The 26,295-nt window shown below is 46.0% G+C and overlaps 1 protein-coding gene across 2 annotated transcripts in view; it reads left to right on the plus strand.

Moving 5' to 3' along the window:
• The window catches only part of SEMA5A (semaphorin 5A), a 606,804-nt gene that overhangs the window by 210,455 nt on the left and 370,054 nt on the right, over window positions 1–26,295 (plus strand). For both annotated transcript variants that reach the window (XM_074945055.1, XM_074945056.1), the window contains exon 3: window positions 10,113–10,212. In XM_074945055.1, coding sequence (XP_074801156.1) covers window positions 10,113–10,212 — 100 coding nt within the window. The remainder of the gene's footprint in view (window positions 1–10,112; window positions 10,213–26,295) is intronic.

Consider the following 26,295-nt stretch of genomic DNA (forward strand, 5'->3'; position numbering starts at 1 on the left):
AAAAAACCAAACAAACAGCTAGAGGACTTCCATTATAATAGAGTTAAATAGTGACTGTGGCAGAACCATTGACCTAAAATTCTGTGCACCAATAGATACTAAAAACTGGAGCTACCAAAACAAACATCTCTGTATAGTTTCCATTATTGTATGCAGTGTTGCTGTAGCTGTGTTGGTCCCAGGATCTCAGGTGGGTGAGGTAAAATCTTTTATTGGACCAACTTCTGTTGGTGAGAGAGACAAACTTTTGAGGTTACACAGAGCTCTTCTTCAGGTCTGGGAAACAAGAAGTTAAAGCTTGTGTAAGAGCTCTGAGCCAGAGAAGCAGCCCAGGGAGCTGGAGGCAGAGCAGCAGCAGTGCTGAGGCAGAGTGGAGCTGGGGCTGGAGCAGTCCAGTGCCATGTGTGGTGAGCAGATGGGGAGAGCGAGGGGGACCCTGGGCAGCGGGCCCAGCACTGGGAGACACCTCCAGCCGAGACGCCTGGCTGGCCAGACTTGGATGGGGATCGTAACCCCAATGGGGCGGGGGTGACTCTGGGAAGAAGGGTCCTGCTACCTAGAGCCTGAGGGTGTGTAGCCACTGCCAGAGCAAGTGTCAGACCCGCAGCATCCCTGCAGCACAGCCAGGGCCTGAGAAGGGGCCTGGGACTTGTGAGGAACAGACTGAACTTCCCTTACATTCCAGAGATGCTGGTTGTGACGTCCCCGTGCCACAGAGTGGGGTGACATGTTTTCCTTTAACCTTTCCCATTTTTTCCTTATTTTTAAAAATTGATTGCTGTTTAATCAATTGTATTTGCTTTGAACTGTATATAATGATCAGTGGGTCACGGAAGCCTCCAGTGCACAGAGAGCACCCCGGAGTGGCCACGGCAAGGTTGGGGGTGAAGTCCCCAAGGAATCCTGGGCCCAGCCTTGTTGGGGTTATGAGGACTCTGGCAGACAGGAGAGTGGAAGGGGAGCCCTTGAGGTCAGGCAGGCCTCTGGGTAAAGGAAGTGGGAGCGAGGACTCAGATCCTTTTGTTAGCCGATTTCACCGGGATAGTGTATAAGCCAGGAAAGTTCCCCACAATAGCGGGACCATTCCTCCGCTTACACGTAGTTTATGTTGTTTACGTTACATGATACACAAAGTTATTCAATTTTTTCCCCATAGAGATTAAAATCATACCATAAATGGGCTAATTATACCTATTGCCAACAAACAGCACATATTACCCAAAATAAAGCATAAAAAAGCTGGCATGCCTATTGGCATACCTTGCCTCAGCCCCACTGAGATGGATAGAAGAGAAATGTGCTTAAGTTGTCAGATAAAGTATAGCAGGGTTCTGAGATACAATCATCATCATTTTCTCTGTTGGAAGATATTGAAGAGTATATGCTCATATTCCCCGGCTGCACTCCAGAGAAGGTGATTTTTTCCCAATGAGAATCAGTGACTTATGAATAGGAGTGTGTTTAATTCATTGGTGAGTAGAAATGGGAAAGAAAGAACTCAGTAGGAGGTGGGAGGAGGAGCGGAAGAGGGAGGGCAAATGTAAAGAGAAAAAATGAGTAGTCCAAAGACAATAAAGTAAAATAAAACAGATTTGCAGATGTCATTTTTCTTTCTTCTTATCTCTTTCGCACACAGGTTAGTATTTGTGTTCATAAAACTGTTTTTTGGTATAGTTGTTATTTATGGAAATGTTTGTTTAATGAAGTGAAGCTTAAAATTAAGTAAAAAATCCCACTGAAATGGATACCTTAGTTTTAGAAAAATCACTCAGAAACCTAATCTCTCTGGATCATAGTTTAGGAATATGAAATCCTAAAATGTCAGACTAGAGAGTCTGTAGGTGCACCTAATTAGGACCATCAAGAAAGAGGTGCTGCAAAGATTGCCCCAAACATGTTCTCTTAATATATTCTTTTGGGGCTAATGAGACTGGCACCTTGGCAGCAGGGGTGATATGTGAATGAAAAGTGGAAGATCACAGCCAATATTTCTACCTTCTCTTGTTGCCTTTGAAGAAGATACTAATTTATCATAACTGTCACAAGAATTAACTATAGAAGTTATCTTTAGGCCATTATCCAGTATTTTGAGGGTGGTATTTTACCATTTTTAGTCTAAATTAATTTAATGTTGTTAGAAAATAACTTTTATATTCTAAAATACATTTTAATTGTATTTGGTGAGATTAGTGAATCTATTGTACCGGTGCCACCCAGAGATTTCTGTTAATATTGCAAATTCAGTAGTTTTAAACAGCGATCGAGAAAAATAACTGCTATTTTTCTAAAGCATCGTTTGCTGAAGAAAACTGTGTTGCAAATGTATCTTGATTTAACTTTAGTAATATGGTCACTTTGCAGTTACCCCTATAGAGTGACAGATAGGACAACATAACAAGAGAAGCCATGGGATGACACATGATAGTTTTAAAATTTTACCACCCTGTGACTGAATGCACCCCTGTATTCACACCCCACTCACTACTATAATGATCTTTGTACAAAATGTGCCTTGTGCAGTATCAGTTGAAAACTAATAACTCACTGGTCAATAATATCATGGTGAAATGTATGTAGTAACATTAATAAAGTTATGAAAAAATTGAGAGAGGACTTTAGCATATTTGTTTTGCTACAGGCTTTTTAGCTCTGGTAAACTTCTTTTTTTCCAATTTTTTAAAAAATCACACTTTGGTTCACTGCAAACAAGAAAGTACAGTACTTATATAGCTTTTGTGTTAAAAACCTGAACCTCATTTAAAGTGTGTACATTTATTAATATGGTGAAAAAGGAAATTGTATTTTTCTGTATGAGGAAAGAAATATAAGTCAAGTACATTACAAGTCAGGAACTCCTCAGTTCATGCCAAAAAAATGGCCCCTGCTAGTGCCACTCGACTAGCACTTGTCTGCTCTGTGTCTTTCCCAAGGGGGATTGGACCCTATTTTGCTGAATGCTGCCTGAACACACAAAAAGCTCCTGCCCTGGAGAGCTTACAGTATAAGGTCCCAATCTTACACACACTTATCCATATGCTTAACTTTCAACATGCAAGTAGTACCATTGAATTGTGGTATAAATGTTTTCAGGATCAGGGCCTAAAAACACAAACAAAATGAGGGTTTGGGTATGAACAAGGTAATGACTGGCACAGTTTTGCTTGTTACATGTTTTGCTGGGTTTTGCTTTATTGCTTTAAGTTGGAGTAGCGATAGGGTGAGGGAAATGGCAGGAATCCAGGAATTAGTAAAAGTAAGTGAGTAGGAAAAGGAATGTACAGTCGTAGTTTGTTAACTGTCTCACTATGATCAGTAGGCAGTATACTTAAGTTACATAGCAGTAGACAATGTAATTGAATTACATGTTTAAATATGTAACTATTCCAATATATAATTCTGTAAGTGTATTATTTTGTAAAGTGTGTTATGTAACATTGGTATGACGACCATTAATAAAGTGAAGTTAATTATTAATTACATTTATTAGTTTTACATGGGGTTCTCATCTGAAATAAATGTATTGGTAGACACTGACAGTACCTTATGCACCTCTGACTCTAAGAAACTAGATGCTCAAATCTTTTATCCCTCATAGAATTCAAACATCTTGTATCACTTTAAGAAAGTTATCATGTATGTGTAGTAATGTACATGGCATAGTACCAAACCCTTGTGTATTCTTACTATTTAGATGCTAATGAGGTGCAATTCTGGACTAACTCCGTTGACTCAGCCCTAGTCTATACTGGGGGGATAGGAGGGGATCGATCTAAATTACACAACTTCAGCTACGCAAATAACGTAGCTTAAGTTGACGTACTTAGATCCACTTACCGTGGTGTCTTCACCACGGTGAGTCGACAGCTGCTGCTCCCCTGTCGACTCTGCCTGCGCCTCTCACGGCGCTGGAGTACAGGAGTCGATGGGAGAGTGCTCAGGGGTCGACTTATCGTGTCTAGACTAGACGCGATAAATCAGTCCCCGCTGGATCGATCGCTGCCCGCCAGTTCAGCGGGTAGAGAAGACATACCCTTAGTTCCTCAGATGATGGATTTATTTGGGATTTCTACGGTGTAACTAAGAGCAGAATTTCACCCATAGTTTAAAGATTTTTACTGGCATATTTCAGTGGGGCTTTCGTTTGATGATCTGATATTAGTTCTCCTTTACAGAAGTGTTCTAAAAGTTATAACAGTAGCCCCTATGGGGCTGTAACTACTCCTGTGAGAGACATTGCATGATCAGTGTTTGAAATTGTTCCCTAGAAGTTAAAACATTTGTTGTTGCAGCCTGTTCCTCTTCCCTTTTTCCCCCAGATGAAGTAATGTTGAATGATACAGAAGCAGAATAATTTTTGTTTGGGGGGAGCAGAGAAAAGCAAAGTTCAAAGGGAGCTCTCAACGGCTCTCATGCTTGCTTTGACCTTCCAGTCCATGCTTTCTCTTTCCTGCCCTGCTAAGGTAAAAAAGAGAAGGCACACCCTATGAATGATCCCAATTGCCTGCTGTGCCTTATTTATTTATCTTCACAACACCCGTATGAGGTAAGAAAGTACTTATTTTTAGCTTAATTTTACAGCTGGGAACCAGGGCACAAAGAGATTATATGTGTACTCTGCAAGTGATGGTGACTTTGTGGCACAAATAGGAACTCATCCAGCTAGCAGGCGTAACAATAGTACAGATGTGATGGCATGGGGTAGCAACCCAAGCATATATCAGGGCTCCCTGGGAGGCTTGTACTTGGTTGGGTAGCCTGTGCTGAAGCCCGCAGAACCATATCTACACTACTATTGTATACCTTGTAGTGAAGACATATCCTTAGAATCTTGCCCAGGGTCATGCAGAAAGTCTGTGGCTGATCAGGGAGCTGAACTTAGGGCTCCTAAGTCCCAGGCTAGTGGCATAACCATCAGGCTAACCTTCCTCACTGCCCAGTGGAAAAAGAAAAGGAGTACTTGTGGCACCTTAGAGACTAACAAATTTATTTGAGCATAAGCTTTCGTGAGCTACAGCTCACTTCATCGGATGTAGCTCACGAAAGCTTATGCTCAGATAAATTTGTTAGTCTCCAAGGCGCCACAAGTCATCCTTTTCTTTTTGTGGATACAGACTAACACGGCTGCTAGTCTGAAATCTGACCAGTGTATTTCTGTTGCCAAGATGCCCTGTTGAACTGCCTCTGTACGATGCCTGCTTTTGTGACTACCACAGGGGAAGTCACTGCAACCATAATCTATTTGGTTAGTTAGGTTCAGAGAAATCTCAGGGAAAGTACAGTCAGAGTGCTGGAGTTAGATTTGTTCAGGACTCAAAGACCCTGATCTTCACCAGAGGATAATTGTGTTACATTATATGTTTAACATAATTACTCAGCTTGTTGTGTTTCTATTTTGTTTGGATTCCTGTGATTGTTTAAAATTGTTTCATTTCATCTGGTGAATCTTCCAGCCACCAGCATTGGCCGACACAGGGCCCAAAGACAAGGAGAGTGCTCAGAACTGTGAGATTTGCTTCTATGTTCTTTAAGACCACTAGAGTCATATCCTTAGGCTATCAAGACCTTAGGGACTGGCTAGCTGGGGAGTTGGAGGTGTTGATTGGTAAACTGAGGTATTTGCTGTTTGATTTTTTTTACCTTTTCTCTCCGTTATCCCTTCCCTCACAAAATATATCACTTTTAATGCCTTTCAACAGAAGTTCTCACCGTTTGTATTCTGGCTGGTTCCTTGACTTCTTAGAACACCAAGATTCTATATTGTTTTTATGACATTAAAAGAACATTATTAACATTGCAAAGTCAAACACTCAAAAGTTAGGAAATGAAAGATTTAAGGTTGTGTGTACAACCTTAATTTGTCCCCTTGTGCATACATATTATGATACAGTCTTTAATTACATGATCACATACTATTTTTTGCAGGACTCCTGCCTGATTCAGTGCACAGGAAGGATGATGGTTACTGAATGAGCTGCTACTCAATATTTCAAGTGTTCTTGTTGTAAAATGTGTGGCTCCAGGCCTTATTTACTGTACACTACTCAAACCTTGCTCTGAAGATAGAGTTACTCATTTCTCCATACGTTTTCTATGATGCTGATCACTGTCATATTTGATTAAGTCACAAACATTAATGATTTTATTTTCACAACACCCTTGTGAGATGAGGAGGTGATATTATTTCCATTTTACAGATGGATAAGCAAGCCACAGAGAGACTGTCAAAAGTTTCCATTTACTTTGGGTGCCCAATTTGAGACACTTAGGACCTGATTTTTCAGAGCAATTCATATCATATAGCAGTTTATATGTTCAGAGCACAGCTCCCAGTGAGTTCAGTTGCAGCTGTGAGAGCTCAGCACTTACGCAAATGTGTCTTAGGTTGGGTACCCAGAAAATAAGTGACACGCTTAATGACCGCCTGTGGAGAAAATTGGTTTAAGTGACTGGTCTAGCATCATGCAAGAACTCTACGGCAGAGGCAAGGATAGACTCCAGTACACCTTCATGGTTTTCAATTAGTTTAACCATGAGACCCTCAGAGACTCCTTTCTTTTCCTGCAATCTCCAGTCTTATTCACTACAGAGCTTCCAACTTCTGCAACATACAACCCTGATTAATTCCTTCAGGACCATCCATCCAATGAATGTTGAGTCTCAGGATCTTGGTTTCCTTTCCAAACTCTGAAGGAGGTTTATGCTCTAGTGAGCACAGACCTTTCTGCCTCTCTGCCCGCACATGATCCATTCTGGCTCTGTCCCCTACAGCTTGTCCCTGTGTCAGTCCTGTCTTCTCCCCCTCCCTACTGGCTCCTCATTCCAGTCCCAGTCTCCATCCCCGAGGGCTCTTTGTTCCACTCCCAGTGTCCCTTCACAGTCGGGTGCAGTCTCCCACTTTGAGCTGCCAATCTGAGTCTCAGTCTTCCCTTCGTTGCCCAGCCAATTCCAGTATTTCCTACCAGACTCTGAGTCTTCCCATGCTGCAGCTCCTTGTCCCAGTCCAACTATTATCTCCTCTGCATTGCAGTCAGGTGGCTTTCTCCTACACACAGCCTGGGCAGCAGCAGCAGCAGCAGGAAAAGTGAGAACACAGAAGAAACCATCTCCCTGCCCTCAGTTACTGAGTCTGGCACCAAGTTACTCGTAACAACCAGGAGCAACATCATAGAATATCAGGGTTGGAAGGGACCTCAGGAGGTCATCTAGTCCAACCCCCTGCTCAAAGCAGGACCAATCCCCAACTATATCATCCCAGCCAGGACTTTGTCAAGCCTGACCTTGAAAACCTCTAAGGAAGGAGATTCCACCACCTCCCTAGGTAACGCATTCCAGTGCTTCACCACCCTCCTAGTGAAAAAGTTTTCCCTAACATCCAACCTAAACCTCCCCCACTGCAACTTGAGACCATTACTCCTTGTTCTGTCATCTGCTACCACTGAGAACAGTCTAGATCCATCCTCTTTGGAACCCCCTTTCAGGTAGTTGAAAGCAGCTATCAAATACCCCCTCATTCTTCTCTTCTGCAGATTAAACAATCCCAGTTCCCTCAGCCTCTCCTCATAAGTCATGTGTTCCAGTCCCTTAATCATTTTTGTTGCCCTCCGCTGGACTCTTTCCAATTTTTCCACATCCTTCTTGTAGTGTGGGGCCCAAAACTGGACACAGTACTCCATATGAGGCCTCACCAGTGTTGAATAGAGGGGAATGATCACGTCCTTCAATCTGCTGGCAATGCCCCTACTTAAACAGCCCAAAATGCCATTGGCCTTCTTGGCAACAAGGGCACACTGTTGACTCATATCCAGCTTCTCATACACAGTAATCCCTAGGTTCTTTTCTGCAGAACTGCTGCCAAGCCATTCGGTCCCTAGTCTGGAGCCGTGCATGGGATTCTTCCATCCTAAGTGCAGGACTCTGCACTTGTCCTTGTTGAACCCTATTAGATTTCTTTTAGCCCAATCCTCTAATTTGTCTAGGTCCATATCCTATCTCTAACCTCCAGCGTATCTACCACTCCTCCCAGTTTAGTATCATCTGCAAACTTGCTGAGGGTGCAATCCACACCATCCTCCAAATCATTAATAAAGATATTGAACAAAACCAGCCCCAGGACCGACCCTTGGGGCACTCCACTTGATACCGGCTGCCAACTAGACATGGAGCCATTGATCACTACCCGTGGAGCCCGATGATCTAGCCAGCTTTCTATCCACCTTATAGTCCATTCATCTAGCCCATACTTCTTTAACTTGCTGGCAAGAATACAGTGGGAGACAGTATCAAAAGCTTTGCTAAAGTCAAGGAATAACACAGCCACTTCAACATTGGAGGGAAAGTCCTGCTCAGCCCCTGGAGCCTTAGGCTGGAGCATGCTCAGTTCAGATGGATTTTATGGTGAAATTAGCTGCCAAAATCTTACAAGTCTCTGCTGATCATGTGCAACTTGTCATTTTTTTCAGAGGCTTATAAATGGCCAGATTTTCATGGGGACACCCTGATACTAGGGTCCCCCCTTCTAGCCAAATATCAAGCTGTTGCTCCAAACCATGGGGATGCTAGAATTTCTCAAACAAAAGGTTGTATGATGGCTTTAACAACATTTTTTCCCTAATCTCATTTGCGGAAATGGCTGGACTGTTTTTGCTGAAATTTTCCAAAAAATACTCAGCCTGAGGCAGACACCCGACATGGATAATTTCAGCCCGAATAGTTAAAGTTGGACAATGTTATCAGCAAGTGAAAACAGAGGCTTATAATGGGAAGTGTTGGGAGCTTTAACAATAGGCTGGGCCATAATATAGTAACTACCAGTTCCACCTACAACACTATAACTGTTCCCTTTGTGTACATATTCTCACAGCAGCTGGAGGCACCACTTTGACACCACCGACTGATTACCCCAGATCCACCTGCCTTTAAACAGACAGCGGCACAGACCATGCAAACCTACAAACCAAGGTCCTTCACGTATATTCAGCTAGCAGTGCCTGGTGGCTACATACAAAGTATTTTTTTTTAAATGCTTCACGGAGCTCTAGATTGGAGGAAATCAGGGATTTTGTACTGTTGCTATTTTTAAAAAATGGGTCAGCTTTACAACATTAAATGTTTATAAATAACAATTGTGTGTGCCTAATGTGTGTGAATACTCATGCTGTGTGCTCAAATCATCCATGTCCACATGCATATATTTAATGTGGCATCCAACTCGTCATATATGTGCAGAAATAGTTGATTTGCACCTGTACATCAACCACTAGTTAGGCATGCACAATTGCTTATCTGTGCTTCATTTCAAAAATCTGGATCTATATGTGCACAGGCAGTCCTTGACTTTATGATGTTCGACTTACGACGATTGGTTTTGACTCTACGATGCTCGGTCTCGCAACGGAGTGGATTGTGGTTCTGAGTTACGAAGTTTCGACTTACGACACAATTTTCAGGAACCACTTGTGTCGTTAAGTCCGAGGACTGCCTGTAATTTGCGTGTGAATGGTGTGTTGATGTTTCTCAAATTGTGAAGTTTGCCCTTTGGCCTTCTGCCTCTGTATTTCACAGTGCTACATCATTCTTTTCTCGAAGAAAAGTTTATGTTAAAAATGACAAAAATGCAGCAGCTGAATGGATGTTTCTCTCCCCCCCTCCTTTTTTTTTTGGTGGAAATGGTAAAAAATAAAGTTCTTTTTACTTAATATGCTTAGCTCAACAGGACTTTATTGTGGTTTTTAAAGTCTTCAGCTATTTGTGGTTTACTTGTACAGGAAATAATTTTGTTCACATTTGGTTATCCTCTAATGAATCATGGTAACTGCACTGTGTTGTTGTCTGCCTTGTTCTGTGCTTGGGGAAGAAAAGCACATCTGGCCTGTAAATCAGAACTAAACATCGATACCTCATTCAGCTGTTTATTTAGTGACTGCCCTCTATGTTATATAGGTCTATAGTGCAGATTATCTACACAGTGGTGAAAATCTCATATGGCCCCTTAAAGGATCACACTGGGAAGCCTCCACGCCCCCACAGTATCTCTGATATGTAATATTTGCTACCTGATACAATGTAACTATGCTTCTTGCAGTAACAAGTATATTCTCTTTTTATTCTTTTAGAAATTGTCCCCTGGTTATGTGTGTTCAGAGCAGAGAATGCTGTGGACTTCTCACAATTAACATTTGACCCAGGACAAAAAGAACTTATTGCTGGAGCAAGGTGAGAAATTTATGTGCTTTTGTTGATTATTCTTGTGTGAAGTTAAGTGCTAGTGAGCCAAATTCTGCCTTCAGTTGTATCTATGCAACTCCATTTACATCAAGTCATGAAGACATACTGAACTGGATGTAACTAGAGTTTCATCTATTATAACTGACAGAAGATTTAAAGTGCTGGGTTGGTTCAGGGTGCATAAGAAGTTACTCTGTATTCTCACTTTTAGGAGCCTTGTCCTGTAGTCATTGCAAACTCAGAACTCTTATTAATGTCAGTGAGAGATCAACACAGAACATGACCCTACAGTAGTAAGAGGTAAAGTTGCTTTAAACCCATGTGGGAAGAGTTTAGTTCAGGACACATTTTATAGCAACTCCAAATATGGTTTTACAGCACTTCTTTTTCCCCGTCTATGATCCTATTCATGGTCCAATCTTGCTGCCTTTTTCTTGAATGGGATATATATTAAGGCAGTAGTTTTCAAACTGTGGTCCATAGTGAATTACTCTTGCATGCTCTGTAGAGCTTCTTCTGTCGTAGTGGTGAAACATTGGTTGGTCCGCAGACACTGGTTTGTCCTAGTAGCTGTAGCGCAGTAGAATTCTTTGGTTTCCCAAGACTTTGATCAACTAAACTTAACTTTTAACAAAATATTTTTGACTATATCTATTTTTTTCATTTACAAAGCACCAATCTACATAATATCTAGGTTCTATCTAACACCAGCAGCGTGTTGCTGCTTCACATTTTTCTTTGGAAGCTCAAGAAGTAGTCCACAAAATAAAGAAGCTTGAGAACTGCATTAGGGCTCAAATTCTGCCATCATACCTGAACAATTTCCATTGGTGTCAATGGAATGGTGTGTGTGGTTTGTTTCCGGCAAAATTTGGCCCTGGAGCTCAAACTGATTGTAAAATAGTGTTAATGGCAGCTTTCAAAATCAGGAAAAGCCCGATGAAAAAAAGTTTTTTCAAGAGAAAAGTCTTAGCATGGTCATTTTTAAAAATCTTATTTTAAAACTGTGGAGATTTGTGTTTAAAAACAAACAAATAAAATTTGAAGACTTTTTATTTTCTGCTTGGCAACTTTAAAATCAAGCTTCAGAATCCCTCCTTAAAATTGCCTTTGCCATGATGTCTACAAGAGTTCACAATGGTTAGGCTGCTGATGTGCTGAGATTACTGCTGGTGATGCAAACTGATATTGTTTCATTTATTTCTTGTTCTCCCTCATCGACCTGTCTGTCTCTCCACCTGTTGTTTCTTGTGTTAGATTGTAAGGTCTTTGGAGCAGGGACTGCCTTTTTGTTCTGTGTTTGTACCGAGCCTAATACTGTTGGGTCCTGGCCCATGACTGGGGCTCCTAGGTGCTACTGCAATACAAATAAATAAATAATAATACAATAATAAGAAGTTGTATTATGTATCTGAGGGTAGAATGAAGACTGTTGTTAAACTAAATCAAGTTCTTAGTAGTTTGAACAGTTTCCAATTTTTTAAATTTTTTTTTTCAAATAATGATCACTTTTATTTCTAGAAAGACAAGGCAGGTGAGGTAATATGTTTTATTTTGCCAACTACTGTTGGTGGGAGGGACTAGCTTTCAAACTACACTGAGCTCTTCTTTAAGTCTGGGGAAGGTAACCAGGAAGTCTAAGCTAAATACAAGTTGGGATAGATTGTTAATCATAAAGGGTTCACATTTGCCGTAGGAGACCACTTAAAATAAAGTGGACAATTAAGGGTTATCAGGCAGTGGAGTGTGTTACAAATTTGTAATGACCCATACGACCAGTCTGTCTCTTAAGTCCATGGTTTTTAGTGTCTAGCAGAATTATGAATTTAAGTTCCCATGCTTGTCTTTGAAGGTATTGTTCAGGCTTCCTTTGAGGATGAGGACTGAGAGGTCAGCCTTCAAAACAAACAGACACACACAGCTGCAGCCAATCAACCGCCTTGCCCCTGTGTTTGCAACTAGTCACAGGGAAACCCCTCTGTCCACACACCTTACCTTCTAATTACGGATACGATCCTGTCATAGAGTCCAAGGGTTTCCTTGACTTTCCAGGACCTCCGTGACTTCTTCTGGGGTGGGGCTGGAGCAGCAACTGGGATTGGGTCAGCCTCCCTGGGGCTGAAGCAGTGGCAGTCTGCTTCTGTCACAGGAGCAGTGGTGCGGCTGGAGCAGCTGCAAGCCCCCAGCAGCAGTCTAAATATTGCCCCCCTCCCCGAAGGTATTTTAAGTTAAAAGTCAGGGACACGTCATAGGCTTCCAGGAATTTTTGTTTATTGCCCCAAACTGACTTTTACTAACAATACCTGTGACAGAATCTTAACTTTATTTCTGATCAGTCTAGCCAATTGCCTTGGGTGGCAGCTTCCTATTGTTTCAGCTATTACTGCACAAAGGGGCATTTAATTGTTACTTCCATTCAGCCTGAAAGAAAGGTGCTCAGCACACCTATCAGCTTCAATGAGCTGTACAATTATCTGTAGATCAAAGGCTGACTTAATGGCAGCCATTAACACTTTTCAGCAGACCAGCACCCCCAGGCTCCGATCTGCCCATCATCCTGATGGAGTTTAAAATGTTGGCACCTTGAATGAAATATCCCAGACAGAAAGAAAATAAATTAACTTTTTAAAAAAATACAAGCTTAACAATTTACGTATTTACTTAGTGTTTTGCTGTCAGGGCATTTTTACATCAACCCAAATCAATTTGACTCTGACCTAATCCTCCTTGGAGTTTTCCTTTCTCTCCTTTATCTCTTTTCAGCCAAATCAGGAGGGACTACCTCCAACAGCAGTGGTTCTCAAACTTTTGTACTGGTGACCCCTTTCACACCCAGTGAGCCTCTGAGTGTGACCACCTCTTATAAATTAAAAACACTTTTTTATATTTAATACTATTATAAATGCTGAAGGTGAAGCAGGGTTTGGGATGGAGGCTGACAGCTCATGACCCCCCATGTAATAACCTCACAACCCTCTGAAGGGTCACGACCCTCAGTTTGAGAACCCCTGTACAACAGGCTCCTGATGAGTGTCTGTTGTTTCTACGGAGGTGTTAGCGGAGACAGAATTCACCTATTCCATTCTAACTGGGAATTTATGATTGTCTCAACTCTTTTAAGTGACATATCTGAGGAACTGTCCCAGATTGAGGTATCAATAGAGAAGGTTTTGGACAAATTGATAAATTAAAGAGTAATAAGTCACTCGGAGCGGATAGTATTCACCCAAGAGGTCTGAAGGAACTCAGATATAAAATTGCAGCTGTACTACCTGTGGTATGTAACCTATTTTTTCAAATCAGTCTCTGTACCAGATGATGGGAGGGTAGCTACTGTAACACTGATTTTTAAAAAAGGCTCCAGAGGTGATCCTAGCAATTACAGGTTGGTAAGCCTAACGTCAGTGACAGGCAAATTGGTTGAAATTATAGTAAAAAAACAGAATGATCAGACACAAGAATAAACACGATTTTTTGGGAAAGAGTTTTTGTAAAGGCTTTTGTAAAGAGAAATCATGCCTCAACAATCTATTAGAATTCTTTAAGTGTGTCAACAAGCATGAGGACATGGGGGGATCCAGCTTGAGCTGGTGTACTTGGACTTTCAGAAAGCCTTTGACAAGGTCTCACACCAAAAGGTCACAAGAAGTCATGGGATAAGAGGGAAGGTCCTCTCATGGAACAGTAATTGATTAAAAGATAGGAAACAAAGGGTAGGAATAAATGGTCGGTTTTCACAATGGAGAGAGGTAAATACTGGCCACCTCATCCTCCCTAGCCAGGATGTGTACTGGGATCTGTTCATATGCATAAATGATCTGGAAAAGGGAGTGAGGAGTGAGGTGGCAAAATTTTCAGATGGTACAAAATTACTCAACATAGTTAAGTCCAAAACTGACTGTGAAGTTACAAAGGTCTCTCACAAAACTAGGTGACTGGGCAACAAAATGGCAGATGAAATTCAATATTGGTAAATACAAAATAAGGAACATTGGAAAACATAATCCTAACTATACATACAAAATGATGAGTTCTAAATTAGCTGTTACCACTCAGGAAAGACATCTTGGAGTCATCATGGACACCTCTCAGAAAACATCCCCGTAACGTGTACCAGCAGTCAAAAGAGCTAACAGAATATTAGGAACCATTAGGAAAGGGATATAATAAAACAGAAAATACTGTAATGCCAATATATAAATCCATAGTACACCCACACCTTGAATACTGCATACAGTTCTGGTTGCCCCATCTCCAAAAAGATATATTAGAATTTGAAAAGGTACAGAGAAGGGCAACAAAAATGATTAGGGGCATGGAACAGCGTCCGTATTAAGAGAGATTAAGAAGAGCTGGACTGTTATTTAGAAAAGAGATGACTATGGGGGGGGGGATATGTTAGAGGACGACACAATCACAAATGGTGTTGAGAATGTGAATAGGGAAGTTTTATTGACCCCTTCACATAACAAAAAAACTAGGGGGTCACCCAAAGAAATTAATAGATAGGTTTAAAACAAACAAAAAGAAATACTTCTTCACACAATGCACAGTTGTCATGGGATGTTGTGAATGCCAAAAATATAACAGGGTTCAACAAAAAATTAGGTAAGTTTATGGAAGCCAGGTCCATGGCTATTAACCAAGATGGTCAGGGACTCAACCCCATGCTCTGGGTGTCCCTAAATGTCCAACTGTTAGTAGCTGAGACTAGACAATAGGGAATGGATCACTCAATAATTGCCCTGTTCTGCTCATTCCCTCTGAATCAGCTGACCCTGGCCACTATTAGAAGACAGGATACCGGGCTGGATAGACCATTGGTCTGTCCCAGTATGGCCATTCTTATGTTCTTACAGCCTCAGTTTCAGGGGCATCATTTCAGAAAAATTCAGTGGTGGGGGAGGAGGACAAAGAAGTATCAACATATAGAACATAATATGTAATTATATAATGACTTGCAAAGTCTTAGGGGCAGCAGGGAGTGAAAGATGTAATGGTGCATACAGAAAAGTCTGGTTCAGGGCAAACCAAGTCTTGGAGGGGGTGGGAGGTGTGATTTCCCTTTGCCTCATAGCAAGTGATGCCTCTGCTCAGCTTCCACTGTTACATTATCAGTTTCTGAGGACAGCATTGATGCTTTCTGAGATGTTCCTTGCGCATAACTTTTGGTTTAGTCCTGGGGCCGAACTATAGCCTGTACACCACATCACTTACTTTTCCTTCTCCTAGGATTGCGGAACCAGACCAGGTCCCCTCTTTTCAAAGTTTCCTGATATGACCTTACATAATAGAGTCTTTTCATTTTATATGAGGCTATACTCAAATTTTTACTAGCAAAAATCTGAACTTTTTCAGTTTTGGATTGTAGGGTTTCTGTTTAGTCCATATGGCCCAAATTACTTTATTCCTCCTCCTTTTCCATACAAGAGGTTTTCTGGGGTCCTTTGCTCATGCCCAAACATGAGGCGTGCTAGGTTACACATTATACTCTCATTGATTGCTGTTCTATAAGCCATCAAGAAGAATGGGCTTTGCTGTTCTCAGTCCCTCTGGTATTGTTCCAGAAATATAGCCAGCTGAATCTTTCCATCATCCCATCAGACTGTGGGTGCACTGGAATGGTCCGAATTTTGTGGAACCCTTGAATCTCACAAACTTGCTGAAACACCTTGGATTTACAGTTTGCTGTAGCTCACGAAAGCTTATGCTCAAATAAATTGGTTAGTCTCTAAGGTGCCACAAGTACTCCTTTTCTTGATCAGTGTGTATCTCACCTGGGACCCCAAATCTGATGAAGAATTCATTCATTAGAACCTCTTGCCACTGTCACAACCTCTTGGTTTCTTATGGGGTAAACTTCAGGCCATTTTATAAAGTAGTCCATAGCTACCAGTAATTATTGATTGCCAACCTCTGTCTCAAAGGCCCAAACTCATCAACATCAATGTGCTCCTTGAGCATCCCCATGAAATACTGCTGCATTGGGGTTCTCTGATTTATGGGGACTCTTCTTTGCAACACAGCATCACATTTCCTGCACCTATTTTCTACATCCTGCCTGCTTTTTCCCAGTAGAAATTCTCTCTTAGCTTGGCTAAGGGGTTTGTAACTTGCAGAATGTCCAGAGGTTTTAAAATTATGATAATCACAGAACTCCTTTTTTCAATTTTTTTTGCACAATCAGCTGCCACCTGTGCACATCACCTGCTGGTTTTCACATTTTCGAGTCAATATTTCATCTTTAAATTCCAAACTTTCCCAACGTGACGCTGAAAGCTTTTACATTCTTCTGTATATATAGTCATTAATACATTCTATAGATTATATCACCAGGAGAGCCTTTCGGGTAGTACGATAATTTCTCTCTGGCGAAACTAGACTTTTGCTGTAATAAGCCAGCACCCTCTCAAATCCTCAGTGTCCTTTGTCAATACTGCCCCTGATCTGTAAGTACCAGCATTTGTGTCCAATATGAGAAGGGGTTTGAGACACAGGTAGACTAAGATAGGAGTTACAAGAACCCTTTTCAGGTCTGAAAATGCTAACTCACACTTTGCTGACCACTGACGTTGTTTCCCTTTTTCACCCACCCTACACAATGGTTCTGCAGTAGTGGCAATACCACAAGTAACCCTTCTGTAATAAGAGCAGAGCCGTACACAACTCTGTGCATCTGTCAGCGTCTGGGGAGTTCACCAGTCCTGTACAACCTCAGTTTTCTTTTTGTCAGTGGAAATTCCTACACAGTTATCAGCCATACTGAAATCCAAACCAATTGTTGGCTCATTCACTATATCGGCTATTCAGCCTTCTTTCTTGAATTCCATTAGTCCAAGTTTCAAACTCAGTGTTCTCAATCTTAGGATGGGTGTCCTTGCCTGATCCACTGTCTCCATTTGAGATCAATTGGATGGTTCAGTTTAGAATCCCCTATTCTCTAGGACTGTTAGTATGTGTAGCCTAATAATTGTTATATTGTAATATAATGGCTCTGTACTCCCATCAGCCAACTCCCTCAGCACCCTTAAATGCATTGTATCCAGCCCTATGGACTTGTGCATGTCCAGCTTTTCTAAGTAGTCCTTAACCTGTTCTTTCACAATTGAGGGCTGCTCACCTCCTCCCCATACTGTGCTGCCCAGTGCAGCAATCTGGGAGCTGACCTTGTTTGTGAAGACCGAGGCAAAAAAAGCACTGAGAAATTCATTTTTTTCCACATCATCTGTCACTAGGTTGCCTTCCCCATTCAGTAAGGGGTCCCACACTTTTCCTGTCCTCCTTCTTGTTGCTAACATACCTGTAGAAATCCTTCTTGTTACCCTTCACATCCCTTGCTAGCTGCAACTCCAATTGTGCTTTGGCCTTCCTGATTACAGCCCTGCATGCTTGAGCAATATATTTATACTCCTCCCTAGTCATCTGTCCAAGTTTCCACTTCTTGTAAGCTTCCTTTTTGTGTTTAAGCTCCCCAAAGTTTTCTCTGTTAAGCCAACCTGGTCGCCTGCCATATCTCCTATTCTTTCTGCACATCAGGATGGTTTGTTCCTGCACCCTCAATAAGGCTTCTTTAAAATACAGCCAGCTCTCCTGGACTCCTTTCCCCCTCATATTAGCCTCCAGGGGATCCTGCCCATCAGTTCCCTGCGGGAGTCAAAGTCTGCTTTTCTGAAGTCCAGGTGTCTGTATTCTGCTGCTCTCCTTTCTTCCTTTTGTCAGGATCCTGAATTCAACCATCTCATGATCATATTAGACACAGAGCTGTATTACAGGGCTCATGGTAATCAGCTTCCACCTTCATCACTAGCAGCTGCTTCCTTTTCTGATTGGTCGCTTCAAGGAAAGATTTAAGTTCTGTGGCAAATTTCAGAGTTTCCTGTAGTGTCCTTTGCCTCCTTTCACTGATCTTGATCTGGAAGCCCAAATCCAGTTGAGCATCTATAAATTGGCCCATTGCTAATTCATCCTGGAAGTCCTTGCTGGTATCTGAGTTCACCAGAAACACAAATCTCCCAAGGTCCTGTGCCTGTTCAGGTGAGATTTCTTTTTTCCTCTCTTACCATTTCTTAGGTGCGCCCTGACCCGCAAAGAGTAATGGCTGGCTCCAAGCTGCCTATCAAGAGCTTGTAGCAGGTCTGGATAACTGATTCTTTTTTCTGGGGTAAGTTCTGCAGGACCATCAGAGCCAGGCCATTCAAGTTGGCTGCTAGAAACCTCCTTCTCTGTTCTTTCCCACACCTGTTCATTTGGCCTATGATGTTAAACTGAGCCAAATAATCCACCCAGGGAGTTTTATTCCTGTAAGATAATGGGCTTTTGTGTTACTTGAGCTAGAACAGTCTGACCTATCCCCCCTGAAGGTTAGAAACAGGTTAGAAAAGTTTTGGAAATGTCCTGCCTTCCCCAGTTGTTGTTTGCAGTGTTGTTGTAGCTGTTTTGGTCCCAGGATATTAGAGGGACAATGTGGGTGTGGTAGTATCTTTTAATGGTCCATCTTGTCTCTGTCTTCCCCAAATCACCTGGATGGCCTGATTCCTTATTCGGATGGCTGACTTGCACTGTGATCCAGGACCCTTTGAATTCCTTCTGTCTGGAGCTGAAATGATAGCTCCTTAAATCCTTGCTCTTGTGGACTTGTACTGGCAAGTTCCAAGTGAGCCAAAGTTTTCCTGGTCTTCTCTATAATCTGGAAAATATTTTGGTCCGTTGCAGTCAGGTTGCTCGTCACCTCTCTCTGTCTTGCCAGATCAGACTGGAAATTTTTGTTTTAGACTTTCAAATCTGCCTTGATACTTGATAGCTGCTACCCCAACACAGATTGTATCTCTAAACAGAGGTCATCTCTCCGTCCTTGTCCAGGTATTGCTTTATTATTTTTTGTGACGTCTCTAGCTCTTTTTTTTAGATCTTGTTTTAATTTCTTCTGGCCATCTTTTTGTTCTGTGAGCTCTTCCATTATGTGTTCCATCTTCTTTCAACAGGAATAATACCTCACAGTTTCTCTCACTGGAAACTCTATCTCAATATTGCCCCTTTCGGCCTGAGCAGCTAGCTAATATTTGTCGCCCTGCAGGCTTGTTTCTGTTCAGAGAAGAAATTGGTTATTCAAATCAGGTATTGGTTTAGTGCAGTCTTCTTTATTTACAAAGAATGTACATAAAGTTCTATTTCCCTGAACACAATAGGAACACACAACAGCAGGCAGTTTCCTTGCTCATAATTTCCAGTCAGTTCTGTGTCCCTAGGAGCTCTGTCTCTCTGTTCCTTCTCAGAGCCAAGCTTGCAACTGCTTGTCTTGCTTTCAAGTGCCTTTCTTCTGTCTTTCTGCTTCCTACACACACACCTTGCCAAAGATCCCCTAAGGTCCTGCATCTGGAATCAGGGAACCCCCTCAGCCCACAGTATTTAGCTTCTGATCAGGCCTTGCTATGTGGTCAATTGCCTTATCAGCTTTAATTAGCTCTATGATTTTCTTTGGATCAAAGACTCATTTGATGGCAGCCATTAACAACTTCCAGTATAACAACAGATTGTTTTATAGTCCACATTGAAACTGAAGCACAGCTGTAGGGACACTGTTTTGTTTTGTTTGGTTTTTTTTTTGAAAGTAACAGTTCTCCTTCTGTCAGCCTGTTGTGCAAAATAAGATATATATGTGTGTTAGTGGAAAGGGACTTCCGAAACAAGGGAGCAACTCCTGGAATGACTGATGCCTTAGCGTGGTTCTTAGTGACAAAATGTAATTAACTACCTGCCTGGGACAATTCTCCACAAACTGCCTGCATAGCAAAATTCATTCAGAAAAATATGGGGGGAACTTTATCATTCTCAGTTTTGATAAAATATCCCAAAGAGCAATTTCAAAGAAAAGTGAAGATTTCAATACAATTTCTGAAACTGAACCAGAAAGGGAAGGTCAGTTCTTTATGACTCCTAAGTTTTGAAATTTGCTCAGGTAAGAAATAGCAGAGGATGTGCTATTATATCAGTTGTTTCTAGACTGAACTCAAGCAAGATTTTCAAATAAACACTGACTTACAGAAAACATTAATAATGAGTCTTAAATTTTGCTTTCTGTGTGAGACTGTACTGTTTTGTTTTATGTGCTGTGTGACAAAGTTCCTCCTCTACATTGGTGGGTCTTGCGCTTATTGGCGGATTTGCTCACCTTGGAGCTTCACGGCAGCCCTCAGTTTGGCCGTTTTCGTGAACCCACAGTCCGGGTCGACTCCTCCTGTGTCTGACCAGGAGTTGGGAGGATTTGCGGGGAACTCAGGCCCGCCCTCTACTCTGGGTTCCAGCCCAGGGCCCTGTGGAATGCAGCTGGCTAGAGTGCCTCCTGGAACAGCTGTGCAACAGCTACAACTCCCTGGGCTACTTCCCCATGGCCTCCTCCCAACACCTTCTTTATTCTCACCATAGGATCTTCCTCCTGGTGTCTGATAATGCTTGTACACCTCAGCCCTCCAAAAGTATGCGTTCTCACTCTCAGCTCCTAGCACCTCTTGATCCCAGCTCCTTAGACATGCACCACAAACTGAAGTGAGTTCCTTTTTAAACCCAGGTGCCCTGATTAGCCTGTCTTCATTGATTCTAGCAGCTTCTTGATTGGCTGCAGGTGTTCTAATCAGCCTGTCTGTCTTAATTGTCTCCAGAAGGTTCCTGATTGTTCTGGAACCTTCCCTGTTACCTTACCCCGGGAAAAAGGACCTACTTAGCCTGCTCTCCTGCTGCTGCCCTCTGGCCTGGGCTTTCCTTGCTTTTTGCCCCTGCTTTCGGTTCCCCCCCGACCGGGCCAGACGCTCTCCCCCCTTTCTTTTCTTTTTGTTGTTTTTTTTTCTTTCTCTGCTGTTGCTAGAGTGCTGGCTGGCTGCCGGCCGGCTGTTAGCCCCCCCCCCCCCCAGCCCTCGGACGCTGCTGCCACTCCAGCTGAAACCGCCCCCCCCGCGAGAGAGGGGGAGCCTGTCGGCCCGCTTCCCCAGATGGGGGGAGTGGAAGGACCCAGCCCCCGCCTCTTGCTGTTTGTCTGCAGACCCGTCTCCGGTCCAGAGGACTCTTATCACTTGCTCCGGCATTTCTGGAATGCAAAAAAGAAAACCCAGAACAGACAGAGAAAAAGCAGTCCACCAGAGGAACACTGCCCGAGGAATCTACAAATCGCTGTGGAGGGGGCCTAAGACTGAGTAACTTTTGAACTGTGCTTTCGTGTGGGGGGAGGCCTTGACTGTGTCTTAACTGTGTTTGTAGGGACACAGGGGGTGTGGCACGGAGCTGCCCCCCAATCCATCTGTGTCCTCCCAACCCCCACACTATGATCTTCACCCCCCCACTCTACCATCTTTGCTGGCTGTCTAACATTTGCCTCTGGACTCAGATGCTCGCCCTGATTCCACCGCGTGGGCCAGAAGCGCCAGCCAACCAAACAGGACTCTCTGGACAAGCGTACGGTGGTTCATGTGCGCCCCGCCCTGAACTGTCCACCCCACAGCTTGTCCCTTTCTACCTGACCCCAACTCCTGTTAATCACCTGCCACCGCCCCCGCTAGGGCATCGGCAATGGAGGGCACCAGGGTGACCTCCGCCGCTGCCATGCCCATCGCCTCTCCAGACTCTACGGAAAGCCCCCAGCTGGCGGGAAAGGCCAGGGCAAGAAGAAGGGGAAGGGCCCCGCTAAAACCACCGGGCCCTCCATGGCAGAGGCCACCCCCACTGCTACGGCCCCACCACCGACCACGGCGTCCTCCCCCGCTACCCCCTCCACCAGCTCTGCAGATGTCCCTCCCTCAGCCCCCAGGACGTATGCCCGGGTGGCAGCAGCCCCCCCACCTGCCGCCTCGTCATCTCTCCCGCCCACCACCTCTGCCACCATCAATAGCTGCCAGGGCCCCTTTCCCACCATGACAAGGAAGCACGGTGTCCGATGCCTCCTGGTGCCCGCCTCGCTCCACGTGGAGACCTACGTGCGGGTGTTGGCGAGGGTGGTGGGGCCCTCGGCCATTGTGGTGGCCTCCAAAATGTACGGGAAGGTTGTTTTCTTCTTAGCATCGGAGGCTGCCGCCCAGGAAGCAGTGGAGAGGGGCCTGGCGGTAGGGGGGGGTGTTTGTCCCCCTAGAGCTGCTAGAGGACCTGGGCGTCCGCCTGGTCCTGACCTCTGTCCCTCCTTTTCTCCCCAATGCTGCCCTGCTACCCGCCCTTTCCACCCTGGGGAAACCTGTTTCTGTCATCAGCCCTCTCCCGTTGGGCTGCAAGGACCCCACCCTCTGTCACATTTTTTCCTTTTGCCGGCAAATGCAACTTTTACTGCCGTCGGCGGCGCGTGACGGAGTGGCGCTCGAAGGGTCCTTCCTAGTCCCCCACCAGGGGGCCCATTACCGGGTGTACTTTTCCACGGGGAAGGCCCGGTGCTACCTCTGCCAGGCATCGGGGCATGTCCGGAGGGACTGCCCCTTAGCCCGGCAAGGAGGGGCACCTGGGATCCCCGAGACCTGGCAGGACATCGGCCCTGTCATTGCCGATGCCCCTGGCCGCCCGGTACCCGAACCCGCCCCCCCTCCTCTTCGGATCACCGCTACTCCCGCTCAGGCCCAAGGGGCACCTCCCCTACAACGCCCAGACGAGCGGGAGAGCCCTGCCCTCGCTGCTGACAATCTGGGTGGGGCCTATGGAGGAGGGTGTGGCAGAGATACCACCAGGCATGGGAGAGAGCCTGCCCCAGGGAGAATCCTCCCTCCCTTATACTGCTGCACCGTTCCCCGCCCAAGTCCCTGAGCCATCGCCTTTACCCCCTGACACTACCCCTGCTAACCAGCCCCCAGATGATGCCATGGAGGGCTGGGCCCTAGTCCAGGGGAAGCGAGGCAAGCGGAAGGCTCGAGCTCTGCCTCATCTACCCGAGGCCCCGCGGAAGACCAGGAAGGGGGGCACCGATGTTGAACCTTCCGCTTTGCCCACGAGTGCGTCCCATCCACCGGTGCCAGCCGGGAAAGATGTGGCAGCACCGGAGGGTAGTGTCTCCCCTCCACGGGAGACCCTCCCCTCCGAGACCCTCAAGGAAGCCCCTTCTGTCCTGACGCTACCCGAAGCCCCCGTGAACCCCGAGGCAACTGTCGTGGCGGGTGCCGGCGGGGAGAACCCCGGGGCGGCGTAAAGTGTCCTCTCCTCCATGTTCAAGGAGATCAAGGCCTTAGATCTGACCCCGGTCGCCCAGGGGGAGGACGACCTTTTGCCAGCAAATCTCGATCTGGGCGACCTCACTCCACCCCTCTTTTCCCCATGCTCCCTCCCCTTAACTGATGCTTCTGCTCCCACCTCCGAGGAGCCCCTTGACTCCTCCACCGACTCAGCCGCTGTTGGCACCCCGCTGACGACCACCGAGCCTGCTCAGGTGACAGCTGGCGCCACGTGGCTGGGGCACGAGTCGCCAGGGGCACCCCCCATTGGTGCGGAGCAATCGACTTCCTTCCCGGGCGGGGGCCCTACAGAAGATAATCCACCTCCTGATGCTGTGGCTGCTAAATCCACCACAGAGCGCGCGCCCAGTGTCACTGAGAGCTCCCTCCCCACCCACTTAACCCTTGAGCCTGATCGGGAGGCGCCACCATCCAGCTGCTTGCCTCCCGAAACCCAGAACCTCTCCTCTGCCCCTATCCCTGCCCCTACCCCTATCTAATTTACCTCCTGCAATGTCATTGCTGCCCCCGGGGCTGTCTCCTTCCCTTTCCCAACTGATGACCCCCAGGGAGCGACCTTTGTGTTCTCCTACCCCAACCCATTAGGAGCTGCTATTTTCCCTCCACCACCCCCTATCGCCCCAGAGCTTGAGGCGGGCCTAGAAGCTCCAGCCCATCAAGCACCCCGTCAGGGGTCCGCATCCTGCTTGTCCGTTTTAGTGGACCACGGGGCTGCACCAAGGGCCCCGCCGGGGAACAACCGGGAAACCATAACCCCACCCCCCCATGAGCTGCAAGGAGAGCTGCGGAAGTTTTTAGAGGATGTCCATGGCTCCCGCAACAAGGTACAACTTGCTCTCCAGCTATGGGGGGACTTTTCTCAAATCCTCCGGGCCACAAGGGCCCTCATGGGGGAAGGTAAAGGGACGGGGAAGCAGGATGCCGCGGCCTACTGGTGGGTCCGCGTCTTCTGTGAACAATTACTCACCTACGGGATGGGTCACGGACTGCTGCGCGACCCGCTGGGAGATGCGAGCATCCCTGCCAGTGAGGAGCCACCCGACCCTTCCCATGACACCTCTCACCATCGCAACGTTGAACACCCGGGGTTGTAGGATGGCTCTCCGCAGGCCCCAGGTGCTCTTCTTCCTTCGGGAGGGAGGGTACTCTGTGGTTTTCCTGCAGGAGACCCATACGGACCCGACCGCTGAAGACAGTTGATGGCTGGAGTGGGGGGACAGGGTCTACTTTAGCCATACCACGGTTCGACAGGCTGGAGTGGCGACCCTGTTCTCCCCCGACCTACGGCCCGAGGTGCTAGGGTTCGCCGAGGCCGTGCCGGGTCACCTGCTGCATCTCCGGTCCGTATGGAGGGGCTCGTGGTTAACCTCGTTAACGTCTGTGCCCCGACATCAGGCCCGGAACGGCTGCAATTCTACCAGCGGGCGTCTGCCTTCCTCGGCATCTTAGATTCTCACGAGTGCCTGGTCCTGGGAGGGGACTTTAATACCACCCTCGAGGAACAGGACTGCTCGGGGACCGAGCAGAGCCCGGCCGCGGCGGACACCCTCCGGGAGACAGTCGAACACCACTCCCTAGTGGACATCTGGCGCGACCACCACCCGGATGATACTTCCACATTCACCTTTGTCCGGGTGGAAGCCCATCGGTCGAGCCACTCCCGGTTGGACCGCATTTATTTATCATGCTTCCATCTCTCACAAGCCCACTCTTCCAGCATTCGGCTGGCCCTATTTTCTGACCATCATCTAGCCACCGTGATAGCCTCCCTCTGTGCGGAGAGGCCGGGGCCGGCCTACTGGCATTTTAATAACAGCCTGTTGGAGGATGAGGGCTTCGTGACATCCTTCCGGGAATTCTGGCTGGCCTGGCGAAGGCAGCGACGTGCCTTTCCCTTGGCGTGGTGATGGTGGGACCTGAGGAAGGTGCATGCCAGGCTTTTCTGCCGTGACTACACCCAGGGCACCAGCCGACGGAGAAATGCGGCGATAGAGCAGTTGGAACAGGAGGTCTTAGAGCTGGAGAGGTGTCTGGCCGCCAGTCCCGAGGACCCACTCCTCTGTGGAGTGTGCCGGGAGAAGCAGGAGGAGCTCCGTGCCCTCGAGGATCATCGGGACCAGGGCGTCTTTGTTCGATCCCGCATCCACCTCCTTCGGGTTATGGATCGCGGCTCCCGCTTCTTCTATGCCCTGGAGAAAACGAGGGGGGCCAAGAAACACGTCACCTGTCTCCTGGCAGAAGACGGAACCCCCCTCACGGAACCGGTGGAGATGTGCGGGAGGGCCTGAGCCTTCTATGCAAGTCTTTTCTCCCCGGATCCGACCGACCCTGGCGCTTGCAGAGTGCTCTGGGAGGAGCTCCCTACGGTCAGCGTGAGCGACCGAGACCGGCTAGAGTTGCCTCTCACTCTGGCCGAGTTCTCGGAAGCCCTCCGTCGTAGGCCCACTAATAAGTCTCCAGGCATGGACGGGCTGACCGTGGAGTTCTACCACATGTGTTGGGACGTCCTCGGCCCAGAGCTAGTCACCGTCTGGGCCGAGTCTCTGCAGAGCGGGATCCTCCCTCTTTCGTGCAGGCGAGCTGTGCTCGCCTTACTGCCGAAGAAGGGGGACCTCCGCGATTTACGAAATTGGCGTCCCGTCTCGCTCCTCAGCACGGACTACAAAATCGTAGCAAAAGCAATCTCGCTGCGGCTAGGGTCTGTGCTGGCAGACGTGATCCACCCAGACTAGACCTACGCTGTCCCGGACCACAGTATCTTTGATAACCTATTTCTGGTTTGGGACCTTTTGGATCTCGGGCGTAGAGAAGGTCTGTCGTTCGCCCTCCTGTCCCCAGATCAGGAGAAGGCGTTCGATAGGGTGGACCATGGGTACCTCCT

Source organism: Natator depressus, chromosome 2, assembly GCF_965152275.1.
Source record: "Natator depressus isolate rNatDep1 chromosome 2, rNatDep2.hap1, whole genome shotgun sequence".
NCBI lineage: Eukaryota > Metazoa > Chordata > Testudines > Cheloniidae > Natator > Natator depressus.